A 14630-nucleotide genomic window follows, 5' to 3' on the forward strand; every position below is an offset into this window, starting at 1 on the left:
GGTATATTTAAGTAAGGGGAATGTGGAGGGCAAAGCCCCCGACTTGGGTGGGTTTAACTTTGGTCCATTTAGGTATTTCTTTGTGGTGGCCAAGTGGTTCCTTTCACAGGGAAAGGATTTCAGCAGTCCATGGTACACATACACATGTATATACAGGAACACACATATTATACCATGACCCCCCATTATTATTCCAAAACGTGCACGCTGATTGGCCAGCGTGCCCTTTGTAAATCGAGTTATACTAATGGAAAAAGGTCCGGTCTCTCGGACTTTTTTCCATTAGTATAACTCGGTTTTTAAAACACTGTCTCGCTATGTTAAATACATGTGTATCTTGGAGAAAGGAGAATCCTTGGAGTTACAGCATTTTTGGATTTAGTATATATTTTCCCCGATGTGCACTTAATTTCTAGGAGTTTTAGGGCTATCAGGTCTAAGACATACAACAAGAACATATGCTACACAGTATTACCTGAACTCTGTGGCAGAAAGATTGTTTAATCCTAGGTAACAGGAAAGCCATATCTAAAAAGTTATGTAGTGTTATTATCTAAACTCCATGGATAAGTCCTATGTAAGTTTTGTTCAATAAAAATTTAGCAACAAGTTAATTGTCATAAATAACCACCGGAAAGTTTATTTCATTATTAAATACAGTCAAACATTTTTCTTAGTTACAACTCTGCATTACACAAAAAGCCTCCAGTTAAGCTTGTAAATCCATAGTTGGAATAAATGCTATCAAGGAGTTAATGCAAAATAGAACATCAAATGATAGATCACTTTCACTTTAAAAAAATAGAGAGAGCAGAGTGGCTTTAAGTAATGGATGGAATGTATTTTAGTTACAAGTTATTGATGAACAAATGTGTAAAGCTTTAAAAAAGGTAATAGCAGGATATCCTGAGCTGTTGACTTTTATCTATAGCAGTTAAAATCAATCTTCTTTTGGCTTTTCCCAGTTAGGGGTCGCCACAGCGGATCACCTGTCCGCTCATGATTGGTAGTGGAATTTTACGGTGTCGAGTTGCCATTCAGTCATCCTGGATAATATAATTTATCTTCGGTGTTGCTTTGTTTTCATAGTTCAGAATCAGGAAATGCAGCAGAACCATGTGCAAGTACTGAGTACCCACATGTGTGAGTAACATGGGGTACATACACCTTCTTTTATGCAGTGATAAAAAAATGAAACCATCAAATGCATGCATTTTATTCAATCTTGTAACTCTCTGGCAGAACGTATTAGCAATTAAGGATAAGTTGTGCATGTTCACTGGCAGCAACTGCATTTTTCAGATGGTTTCCCTTTACAGACACAACCCGATTCACATGTACTGCATCCAGAAGGGCAGCAGGAACAGCAACCTAGAAAAGGTAAGAAAAGCATTTTAATATTCATTGAAAAACAAACAAACAAGCTAGTAATCATTCCAGTTATGAAGACTGAAAAAATATATAGTAATACATGGCAAACTTTAAAAAAATCTATCAACATACATGAAAAGATGTTGCTATGCAGATGTTAATGAATAAATAAATATATTTCCGCATTCTTACTTGATGGAATTAATCTGCTTTTTAGGTCATGAAGTCATCACAACTTTTAAAATTCACTTAATGAATTTAAGCAATTCTAGTTATTGTCAGTTGCATGTACTGGAACATCTCTCTCAACCTCTTAGCACAAGAAATGTGGACAAAGCCTAAAATAATGGGGGACAAAGTCTCAAAATAGGGTCAGACTTTAAATTTTGCTTTTATAAACTTAGAAAGTTGTTAGAATAACAGGATTTGTGATAACATGCTTTTTCTGAAGGATATGAAGTCTGAAACTCAAATTAATGACTTAATTCCTCAATGATTTGTCAGACAACCAAAAAAATGTATGAGGAACAGACCAAAAATATAGACATTCTGCAAAAATCTAGACAGTTGAGAGGTATGTACTGGAGACATGCTGTAACAGTCTAACTATTGAGTAAAAAATGTCTGTAAAAGAGTGAGATTTCATTCTCACATGAATGCCTTTAGGTGGAATTGATAAATAAAGACTTGGGATATGTTTTTCATTTTTATAAACATACAAGTAATAGATACTATAGGGAGAGCACAAGTTACTTATCTTGCAAATATTGATAAAATGAGTTACGCTTCCCTTTTTCTTTTATGAACATTGGAAAATGGCAAAAGAATTTAATCTTTTCTATTTTGACATAATTTTGAACAAATAAATGTGATTAGCAGTAAAAATATATTACTGCTAGTAAGGAAGAAATGAGTAGTGTTTCACTTATATTTACTTTTGCATATTTTTTGTAACTCTACTTTGATATCTTCCTAAAAAGAGAATACAGGCCTAGTTTATGATGTGTGGTCAGTAACTGGAAATAAGCAAATGGACAAAATATAAAGAAATAAATGGCTAAAAAAATAAGGAAAGATGAATTTCCCAATTTATTAACAATCAGATGTGTAAAGCTTTAAAAAATGATAGGAGATCCTGAGCTATTAACTTTTATATTTAACAGACGTATATGAGAATGGACAAGGTAGAACATGAATGCATAAACTCAATGACTGTATAAACGATGATATGGTTAGAGATAAGGATTCCCCAGGACTTTGCAGATTATTAGACCTGTGCTAGGGGATGTACATGCCAGGAAGTGAAAAGTATGAACTGGTCTGCTCATCAGCAAGGCTACTGCCAAGTTTGTGGAAGATGAGGTGCCTTCTGTGCAGAATCCGCATGCCCTCCCTGTGTTTACATGGGTTTTCCTTGGATACACCAGTTTTCTCCCCCTGCCAAAGACATGCTGTATGCTGATTGGTGACTCTAAATTCTTCTAGATGTGCATGTGGTAAGTGAGTGATACAGAAGAAAGTCATGACAATCCAATTCCACTCCTTACTTGCCTATTAAACTCTTTGGATCTGTGTGGCTATTTACTGGTCCACTACAGGAGATGATGGGACTTGTGAGGATGGATGGATGGATGGATGGATGGATGGATGGATGGATGGATGGATGGATGGATGGATGGATGGATGGAGAAACCCACCTGCCATGCAATCACCATACTGACTCAATCAGACAAAGCAGGGCACTAACTAAGAAGGGAGCAGTCCTTTATTTGTGCTTATTATTGACAACCCTTATTTATTTATTTATATAATGTGTTACCTGGATAGGTGGGCTACTTTAATGACCCTTTTCAGCCATAACATGGGCCTCAAGGAAAAGGGTAAGTAAGAACATATATGTCTATGAACACTTTACTGTAGTTTGTCAACCAGCAAGTTAAAGGAAGCCAGAGTATCTGGAGAAAAAAAAACCTCACAGACACAGGGAGAACATGCAAACTCCACATAGACAGTGACCATTGGTCAGAAAAAAACAGACCCTGCAGCTGTGAGGCACCTCCCAGCTTTCATTCACCATGCAACCACCTCTACCCCACATCAGCATCAGTACATTCTTACTTGCAACCTTAGCATATTCAACCCCAAAACTTTCTCCAACATCCTCAAACAAATGAATTGGAACATTCTAAAAACCCTTCCTCTTGACAAAGCCATAGACTACTTTAATTCTATCTTCCTAGACACTTTGAACTCCTTAGCCCCACTAAGAAACAAAAGGATAAAAACTATTACTGCTCATTGGTTATCCAAAGAAACAAAACAAATTATGCATCAAAGGGACAAATCCTGGAAGCTTTACCAAAAGAATAAACTGCCCGAAACCCTTCTCCAATACACATAGCTTCATAACCTTACAAAACAACAAATCACCAATGACAAACAATCCTACTATACTAAGCTCCAGTCCAACCATACTAAAAACCCCAAGCAATTCTGGAACTCTGTAAACTCACTTCTCAACCCAGGCTCCAAAAATAACCCCTGCCCTGATCCAAGTAAATCTGACCTCGAATTAGCCTCACAATTTAACTCATTTTTTATAGAATCAGTATCTGACCTGACCAAGACTTTTCCCAACAATAACCCATCTCTCCTTCATTCTTCTCCTTCTAAGCTCCCTAATAAATTTCCCCCTATGTTTGAGCTCAAACCTGTCTCTACTAATTTCATAAAAAGACTTCTATCCAGACTTAAACCCTGCTTCAATGCACCTGATAACATTCCCTCCTCCTTCCTAAAGTCTGCTGCTGATAGTATAGCACTCCCAGATAGTATCCTTATCAATATATCCATAAAGAAATCCTGTGTCTCTAAACTCTGGCGTTCTGCCTTTATTCTTCCTCTCCACAAGGGAGGCAAAAACAGTAACATCTCAAATGTCCACCCCATTGCTCTTCTCTCTCCAATCTCCAAACTCCTAGAAAAATGCGTACACCTCCAATTTATGCCTTTTCTGACCCAAAACCAACTTCTTACCACTACCCAACATGGCTTCCGCCCAGGCATAGCACTATAACTGCACTACTCTCCTTCTTAGAAACTGTCAATCGAGCCTGACATTCCTGACACTTAGTAGCTACAGTTCTCCTAGATCTCTCTAAGGCATTTGATACTGTTTCCCATAAGCACCTTCTGTATCACCTCTCAAACCTAAATCTCTCCCAAAACACTTTATCATGGTTCTCCAGTTACCTGTCAGATAGAGCTCAGGCTTTGAAATGGAAGAAAGCCACCTCTCCTCAACTCGACTCAACTTTAGTCTGCTCTGCCTCTAATCTCCCTGAACTGCTAACTAAAACCCAAACTGCCTTCTCAACTACTGAGACCTGGATGTGCCAAAATCACCTGTCTCTCAATGCAAACAGATCTAAAATACTACCATTACCACCCTCAAAAACTTTCTCATATGACAAAAGTTCCTTTAAGTCCTTAGCCAAACCAACTCTCCTATCGAAGTGGTTCCCTTCGCCAAACTTCTCAACGTTACTATAGACGAGCACCTCAAGTTTGATATCCACATTCAACAAAATATAAAGAAAACCCATCAAAAGGTAGGTATGCTATACAGGAACAATCACTTCCTCTCCACCTCTACTAGGCATACTCTGGCCACTACATACCTTCTTCCTTCCCTACAGCACGGAGCCCCTCTTCTAACTAACCTGACATCTTCCATTACCTCTAAACTTGAAAACTGCTATAACAAAATCTCCAAATTTGCCACCAAAGCCAAAATTTCCACCCATCACTGTCTTACCCTCCAATCTCTAAATTGGCTAGAACTCACAAATTACCTATTCACATACCTGTCCTCCAAATGGAAATGTATCTGCTTTCACCCTACCTAATTCTGTTTAAGTAAATGCCCCTGGGAAGATTTCCTCCTGTGTTCCTAAACTCTCTCTAACTCCCATAGCTATTTCCCAAATGATTTCAACTATGTAAATACTGTAAATAACTTCTTACTTTAAATGAATGAATGCATGTAAATAGTTTCTTACTTTAAATGAATGAATGTATGTCTAAATGAATCTTCACAGTATAATCCATATAATCTGTCACAATGAGCTAAGTTGCTCATGCTTTGTATTGAATTAATATATTTGTTACTTGTTCTTTTGACTGTAACTTTTCTAGAAAAGTTGGGAGGGTGGCCTAATGGTTAAGGTGTTTGCCTTACAAACACAAAGTACAGGGTTTGAGTCTCACAAGGGATAATTGGCTAAGCTAAAAATGGCTTGCAAAGGCAGTTAGCCTAGTACTAATCTATGAGCTTGTATCTTTACTGTATTTGGTATTATGAAGCTTTTCTTCCTGGGCCTCCACTGAAAACAAGCTCTCTGCACCCGGTGGACTTCCCCGGTAATCAAACTGGAAGTAAATAAATAATATTACCACTGTATCACTTGTAGAAAAACAGGCTGTGGAAGTATTCTTCCTTGTGACCCCATCTGACATTTACAGCACCTCTATTCCAAGATAACGCATTTCCTATTGTCCTTACATTGTCATTTGCCTGCATTAACAAATCATGGAAAAGAGGTGCTGAGCAGGACAAAAGTGTGTGAAGTTTGAACAGACAGATGTATGGACATGGACAAGGAATGAATAGTAATTGGAAGCATTATTTTATTCCATGTAGAGAAAGCTTGATTGATTTAATTCCAAGGGTGCAGCATGTCTGCAGGCAGCTCAGTCACCCTCAGTAAGAGTGTTGTATAGTAAGAGTTCAGCCTAACACCCCAAAACATATTGCTGATCAGTGATAGAATATTAAATGAAGCACACCTTATTTTTGTGTAGATGGGCCAGTGTAAAAATTAATATTTGATTCTGCAACACACTGCTACTAATCGAGTTGGTAACCTTCATTCTGATGGCTATGTTGATATGAACTAATTGAGACTGAATGAGACAGGATTCATTTTTCAAGTATGGTTTGAAAGGAAGGGGAAGATGCAAAATTGCAAATGAATACAGGCAACATGATAATTTCAGTGCAGTGTGGGTGATAAATGGATTATATGAAGTAAAATCACAACTGTGAAACAGGATGTATGGAAGAAAATGTAATTATAATGCAGGTCACGTGTTCCAATTAAAATGTAATGCACTCTAGTAGATGAATGTTGAGGCGACAGTGAACATTGCAGTTCCCAGGCGGAGAGACATTTAATGACATCGCCATAACAATGCTTTTGTGTGTGTGTGTGTGTGTGTGTGTGTGTGTGTGTGTGTGTGTGTGTGTGTGTGTGTATAAATATGCCTGTGTGTATGTATATATATATATATATATATATATATATATATATATATATATACATACATATCATTACACACACACACACACACACACACACACACATATATATCTATATCTATATGTATGTATATATATATATATATATATATATATATATATATATATATATATGGATGGGGTAATACCAAGGTGGTCAAACATCAGTTTAAGTTTGCACCAAATATATGGGTGGGAAGAAACATTTCCAAATAGAGCCTTCGTAAACAAGAGGTTTGCCATTTACTAGTCTAGTCTCCAAGCAGCTGAACACAGAGCAGTATAACTAACAAATTAAGCTTAATTACAAAAGCAATACTTTACATGGCAATATTCTCTGGGAAAAAACTAATAGACAGATAGATAGATAGATAGATAGATAGATAGATAGATAGATAGATAGATAGATATAATAGTACATGGCTTGGGAAAGATTTTCTTAAGAAGTGGATAAGGATAAGTAAGTTTGCCTTTAGTCTTGATGGAAATTGTATGATAAAGCAAATTTCTGGACCAAGCGTATGACTGCACTCTGAGTATAGATACAGATATAAATGTGCATGCGCGTGTGTATCTAACATACTAAATAAGTAGACATGCAAACACATGTAGCAGTGGATACATTAACACAAACACATACTCATGAACACTGCACTGTAACTGACTGTCAGATCACACCTTTTAGTACTATTTGTATCATTAAAAAGAATACTCACTCTTTTTGCAGGATGTACACTTGCAGTCTTCACATTTGCAGCTACTACCACAGGTGCAGTTTCCATCTACAAGACAATGATTACTAGTTTATTAAGAAACAAGAGAGTATTTATCACACATTCCATCAAACTGCACTCTTAAGTAAGATTATTTTGCAGAAAAATGCTTGCATTTTTAAGTTCATTCTCTCTTCTCACAAGGCGTGGGATTTCTATTCTTTTCAGCCTCCTTGCTGCACACCATGCTGAGGTTACATAAAATATCATTATGCTTTCTTTAAGAGTTTGTCTTCATGATTATTGCTTCATGTCGATTATCACAGTTTAAAAAACATACCTAGCAAAGCATTTGTAGTCCTTCTTTTTTCTCTTTCACTGTGGTCATAAACCTACTAAGTCTCTAGGATTTTTTTCTGCAGCAACATTCACAGCTGTCTTCTTTTCTTCCCACAATGACTATAATCCTATTGAGTCCTTGAGTTTCAGAGCACTGTTATTGTGTACCCAGAAATGAACAATGGATAGAATGTCCTCCCTCACTGTGCCATTGTTAGGCAAGGTCAGTCTCCATAAACTATCTATATAATCAATCAAACTCAAAATTATATAAAAATAGTATGTTTCAATGTTAGAAGCCTACAAAAGAAATTGCACCCCTTACAGGCATTCCTAACTACTGAAAATATAGATGCCTGTGTAGTTATGGAAACATGGTTTCAGAACATTAACAGCACCCCTACAGTGCAGGAGTTCAGTTCCTACTACTCTTTCAGTCCCAGCATAGAAAATAAAATAATGTTACTTAAGGGGGCACTCTTGTATTCCTAAGAAGCCATCTCACCTTCAGATGTTTAATCCATCCAGGACTACAGCCTTGAACTCCTCCATATCATTTTCTTGTTAAACAGAACTCCATTACCATATCATAGCCAACAACCATACATCACCATGTCATCTGTAGCCCAAACAATAGAAATAAAGAAACTGACATCCATCCCTATCGAACTTAACTCAAATCTCTTGGGAGAATCCAACTATTCCTCTATTAAATGGGAAATGTATGGTTATATATACTGGTACTTAGCAGGCACCATGCTGGTGAGTACGAAACAAATATTCACTTCTATACACACACTTGTCAACTCTGGGTGTTAAAAATGAAGGCGGTGTTTTAAAAATGTATAACAGATAGTCTGAAATAAAAACTGTATCTTGTTTTTCAGAAAAGGAAGTTTTCCTGTATTAAATCTAACTGGGTTAGTGCGATTCCTTGTATATTCTCGCTTGTGTTATCTAACAATCAGTAAATCTATAAGGCGCCAGTCCAAATCCGAGGTCCAAATGTCACAGTGCATTTGAAAGATGTGTCTAGACCTCGCTAAAAAAAATTGTCAAAATAATGCATTTGCACAGTGATGAAAGTGGGCAATAACACAGGATGCACATACTGTTTTTTTTAAAATAGAAAGAAAAGAGTTGCCGACTGCTGTTGAATAAAAAAAAAAAAATAACAAAAATAAAAATCAAATTAGCAAGTGCTTCCTTGACTTTGTCACGTTGAGATCACTTCGGTATCTCTGACAAAGAAACACTTCTCAGTACACTTCTGGTGATGTGTTTGAGTCCCTAAAACATTTTGGCTACCACTTATAAAACTACATTTACCCCCTATGACAGCAGCCTCTAAATTTTGTTTTTATTATACCAAGTCACCCCCCCATCACCCCACTCCCCAGCTATAACACCTCAGACCTCGGTGTGCTCTGCAGGTCACACTGTTCAACTTCAGCTTACCATTAGTGCAGCAGGAGCAGTTCTGGGGATCCATTCTGGAATGGTCTGGGTGCAGCTTGCCTCACGATCACAGATAGTACGAACTGGAGCTTCAGTGAAATCCTCTTTTGCTGGCTACGGACTGTCTGCCCAAGTATTTATACAATGAAACCGCCTCCAGCTTAAAGGACAAGTGCAAAGCCACAGCTGACAGTTACGCACATCCATCCCTGTGCAGTTGCTGTTCAGAGTGCAAGAGAGAGTGATCCGAGTGCACTAATGCACATGAATCTGTAAGTGTTAACACAAGGTTACTCACTGTAAGGAGGAGTGCAAAAGTATTGTTTCGTCATTTCTACCCACGCCCAGCAACTTTATACAACTACCCCCCATCCTGACAGTCCATACAGTAAACTGTTAGCAGTTAGGATTTATAAACGCAAAATTTTCAAGGACAAATCTTGTGTACAAGTATAATCTACTATTATGAAATTCGCACATTTCCCCGAAGAATCGTTTAAACATAATTACTTTGTTTTATGTGTTTTTGCTGAATCTGCAAACACTCGAGGTACTGCTCACTGTTAACTGGACTATAGTACTGGCGACAGTGACAGCAGCAGATAAATGCAAGACTTAAGGAAGTACATTTTTGGAGCAGGGTCAGTGACAATACCCCGATCCTGAGTATGCACCCCCACCAAATCAATCGTCCTTTATTATCTTCCAGTCCCACCTTATAAACAAAGTGTACATTCAGCAGTGCAGTGTGGTCAGATTAGACAGCTACTAAATACGTTTACGGGGCGCGCGTATTGACCATTTTGTATGATTATGTCGGTGACATATTTCCTAGGTTTGGCGTGGTGATTCGGTATCGAAGCTTTTTTTCCAACAATACACTACGAAGTTAAAACAAAATTAAGAATTCGGTTGCTTCAGCTTTATAATAAATTATGATGTACAGTGTATGTTTATCTAAGGACATGAATTATGTGGAACTTAAGGTGATATATGCCGTAATGGCATCACAAATGTTTCCTTTTATCAGATTTAGTTGCTCAAAATAAGAATGCCTGTTGAATTTTTGTGTTGCGACTTGCATTGCCACGATCACAACAAACACTCAAGTAAAACTCGTGACCATCTGAAGATTTTCCCTTTTATTCATATTCTTACAACGGGCAGGAGCAAACTGTTGCGAAAAACCCGCCCCTTACACTAATAACAAATCAGGAGTTGGTGCTTGTCTTGAAGTTCTCTGTAGTCTCGTGTACTCTGAGGCGGAGTCATAAAAACAGAGGAGGAGCGTGCGGGATGATGTCAAGCAAGCCACGGCTTGGTAAGCGAGCAATAACGCCGGGCGTATCCTTTAAGCTCTTGGTGCGTGAAATCTGGACAGAGCCTGACAAATAGGGTTACCACCTGTCCCACTTTGCGAGGAACAGTCCCTCTTTGGGTAGTTGCGTCCTGCAAAACAATTGTAAAAATGGCAAATGTCCTGAGATTTTAGGACAAAATTATTTTGTATATTTTATATAATAGTTGCATAAAACAGTTATTCTTTATCTGAAACACCTAAATGTTATAAGAAACAGAATAAGCAACTAACATGCTACAAGAATAAGCTTTTATTTTAGCAAAAAAGTGAAGTTCTGTCCTTTGTACTGGCCGTATTTTTCGTCCTGCAAAATCTGAAGTTTGTACCAAAAAATGACAAATGGGGGGACAAAGGCCCCAAAATAAGGAATTTTTCTAAATACTGCTCTTATAAATTGTGATGGTTTGTGTTAATATACATTTTCCAAAGGATTTGAAGTCAACTCAAAAGTATGTATTTATTTAGTGATTTCAGTCCTCAGATAATCCTTGTAATTTGACAGAAAATCACAAATTTTATGAAGAACAAAGCAAAAATATGAGGTAAAATATCTGGACAGATGAGAGGCATGTGGGTGTGGGTTATTTTGGTAATAACGCGCACCCATGGGGCTTTTGAGATGGCAGACGGACGTTAAGTCAGGGCCACAATGCACAGGTCGCCCATTCTCTAAAGACAGATAAAGGAGCGGTCTTAGGTCAAACTGGTGCCCTAGGCAAAAGGGCTCCACGGTGCCCCCCACCACACCACCCGGTGCTCCCATTCTAGTCTACCTACACCAAAAAAATACTGGAAAAGCACCCCTACTACAGCGGCGCCCTAGGCGCCCGCCTAGTTGGCCTATGCCTAAGGCCGGCTATGAGATAAATTTCAGGAAGTCACACCCAGTTTAATTATTTGTATGGGCGAGGTGGGTCTGTGCACTGTGTCCCCCACCCCAAACGGACAAAGGCATGGCTGTGGCACTTCAAACATTATGAGGGTGCTTTCCACAAAGAGAGGATGGAGCATACCTCTCTCTTCCTCTTAGCACAAAAAATCTGGACAAAGCCAAAAATTAATGGGAACAAAGGCCCCAAAATAGGGACACATTTTAAATATTGTTCATATAAACTTAGAAAATTGCTAGAATAAAAGGTGTAGTGCTACCGTGCATTTTCTGAAGAATATGAAGTCCAGAATGTTAATGTCTGTCATTATTTAGTGAATTCAGTCCTTAATGATTTGCCAGAAAAAAAACTCCCAAAAATATGAGGCAAAAATCTGTACAGCTGAGAGCCATGGGATGGAGTGCCTTGCTATAAAGGTGCAATGCAAAATAATAATAAACCAATGGTACCCAGACTTGAACTGATTTTAATTGGCAGAAAATCCCTGATTTTATGACCTTTGCAATAACAGTTCTTACAGAGACAGTGTAAGTTTTTAGCTGAAATGACAGCATTAGTTTGTAGTGATTCAGGGCCACGCATAGTGAAGTAGGAGCATACCCTCCCAACCTTTTGCTCAAGAATTCTGGACAAATACCCAAATATTTTTTTGGGAAGGTGGGGGTTGGATCGGGGGGAGACAAAGACCTCAAAACAAATTAATAGTACAAGTACTATTATACTCAGGTAGTCTAAAAATTGCTTAGACAATGAATTATTGCTTAGCTCTTTGCTATATGTATGTGAAAGATGCAAGTACGTAAACCAAACTGTAGGCCTCTCCCTCTCTGTCTAACAAACATAACACATGAGCAAGTCATACAAATATGCACAAATCCACAAACACACACACCATTACATTCCACACAAATATACACTAAACCATCCTACTCTGATGCTGTTAAAAAGTTTCTGCCTAAGCCTCCAAGACCAACTTAATCTAGGACTCAACTTAAATCAAATCTTTACATCTATTAGCACTAGCACAATAAAGGGTCATCAGGTAATTAATCACTCCAAAACTAGTGCACCTAGACATTCTTCTAACAAAAGCATGCAATTGTTTGGTAACTCCATTTTCACTCACACTGACTCAACTTTCATAAGGCTGGACACTGAGAGGGTAACAGTGAGTAATCTTTCAGGATCCAAGATTTCCAATGTATCAAGTGTTATCCTAAAAACCATTAAGCCAAACAGATATGATTATGACATTGTAGTTGTCTGTGTAGGTGTGAACAACCTAATGAGTAAAACCCTGAGGGATATGCAGAGAGACAGGACAGAGCTATCCATGCATGTTACAAATGCTGGTAAGGCCCTGGTTGGGTTCTCACTGGAATCCTTTCTTCTTGAATGATGCCAAAGAAATGGGAAAAGATGATTGGCTTCAACAACTGGCTGCATAGCTGGTGTCTTTCTAGGGGGATCCAATAGGTGTAAGCACTGGATGCTCTTGTTTTGGCAGGGATGGCCAAAAAAAAACTCTCATTTCAGGGCTTCTGCATAATGGCTATAGCCTTTGCTGCCCACATAATGACTTTTTAAGCTGAGTCCAGCTAATGGATGTCCCAGCCTAGCAAAATAAATAAATCAAGCAACAAACACAATGAAAGTAGCTCTGCTCATTGCCAGAAGTCTAAATAAAAATTGCGTGATCTCGAGAACCTGCTGCATTTGGAGTACAAAAATGGGTATGTGTTATTACAGAAACTTAAAGTACAGAAAGCACTCCCTCCATATCAGGGTTTTGCACCTATCACTCCTTTTGGCCTGATGGTAACTGCTGTAGAGTGTCCATATTTGTCAAAGATCGCATCACTTTTTAGGCAGATTAACAGAGACCAAAACCTGAGCTGACTAAGATCCAAATCACACTAAATAGAACCAACTATCATGTCATAACATGCTACAGGACCCCTTCTGTGCTCCTGAAAACCATCTTAAGTTCCTAAGTACACTAGATGAACTATAAATTAACATGAATTCCATTATTCTAAGAGACTTGAACTACCCAGTGATAAACCTGGTATAGCTATACCTGAACTGTAGTTTATGCCTCAAAATTCCTTGATTTGTAAACAAAAATTCTCTGGAGTAAAATGTCAAGGAACCACTACAGGATAAAATATTATTGACCTGGTCCTTACCAACATGGCATCAACATCAGCAATCTCCCTGGTACTTCCCTCTCCAGTCAAATCTGATCAGAAACTGGAAACCTTTTCCTTCAAAATCTTCAAACAGAAATATCACAAAGTTCAGAGACTTCAAATGTACAAACCTTCTACAATACTATAATGAAGTTTCTAAATTTAAGTTTAACTGCATTGCTGAAGACACAGGAAGTAGTTACGCAATCAAACTCTATGTGCACCTGGATAAGTGCATTGACTAGGCAGTCCCTATCATATATAAACAAAAATGGGGAGTTTAAAAGTAAACCTATTTGGTGATCCACACGTATAATTAGAAAATATAAGAAAAGAAAAGAGCTTCTAAAGTTGGACACTCTAAATTGGCCCTAGGTGTGTGTGTGCCTTCTCTGGAAGGTTGGGTGCCGGGCTGGCAACTTGACACCATAAAACTCCACTGCCGATCATGAGCGGACAGATGATCCGCCATGGCAACCCCTAACCGGGAAAAAAAAGCCGAAAAGAAGAAGAAGAAAAGAGCTTCTAAAGTTACATAACAAAAAAAAAAAAACAAATTTAGGTTAACATTTAGAAGCTAATGAAGGAAATAAAAACACCATCAGCAAAACAAATGTATCTAGTGAACTTAGACTAGCATTAGAATCCAAAGAAAAATTACAAATTCTTTTTTAGCTGTATCAGGAAACTAAGGAAGAATACCAGCTATGCTCAGAACGTATTAAAAATGGCACAACCTCCTTGGAATCAGTCGATATAGTTAACATACTTGCAAACAACTTTAGTGCACATTTTACATGAAACAACTATACAAAGCCAACATATCCCAGAGAATATCAAACCCCCTCATCATAACCAAAGAACATTTGCTAAAGCTATTTTCCAGAATGAAAAATGCATCATCAATGGGGCCTAATAATATAGCCAGTTACCTAATAAACAATACAA

At 37.9% G+C, this 14630-nt stretch overlaps 1 protein-coding gene across 1 annotated transcript; it reads right to left on the reverse strand.

Annotated features, from left to right (window-relative positions):
• Positions 1 to 614: 614 nt before the first annotated feature.
• Positions 615 to 9505, reverse strand: LOC122809716 (metallothionein-2B-like). The gene is made up of 3 exons (XM_044081416.1): positions 9241 to 9505; positions 7447 to 7512; positions 615 to 1371 (listed from the first exon to the last, which is right to left on the reverse strand). Exons 1-3 carry the CDS (start codon positions 9272 to 9274, stop codon positions 1277 to 1279), a joined length of 195 nt encoding a protein of 64 aa, XP_043937351.1. The 5' UTR covers positions 9275 to 9505; the 3' UTR covers positions 615 to 1276.
• Between the last annotated feature and the right edge of the window lie 5125 nt (positions 9506 to 14630).

The sequence above is a fragment of the Protopterus annectens genome, chromosome 8.part0 (assembly GCF_019279795.1).
Source record: "Protopterus annectens isolate FY-2018-M chromosome 8.part0, PAN1.0, whole genome shotgun sequence".
Lineage (NCBI taxonomy): Eukaryota > Metazoa > Chordata > Ceratodontiformes > Protopteridae > Protopterus > Protopterus annectens.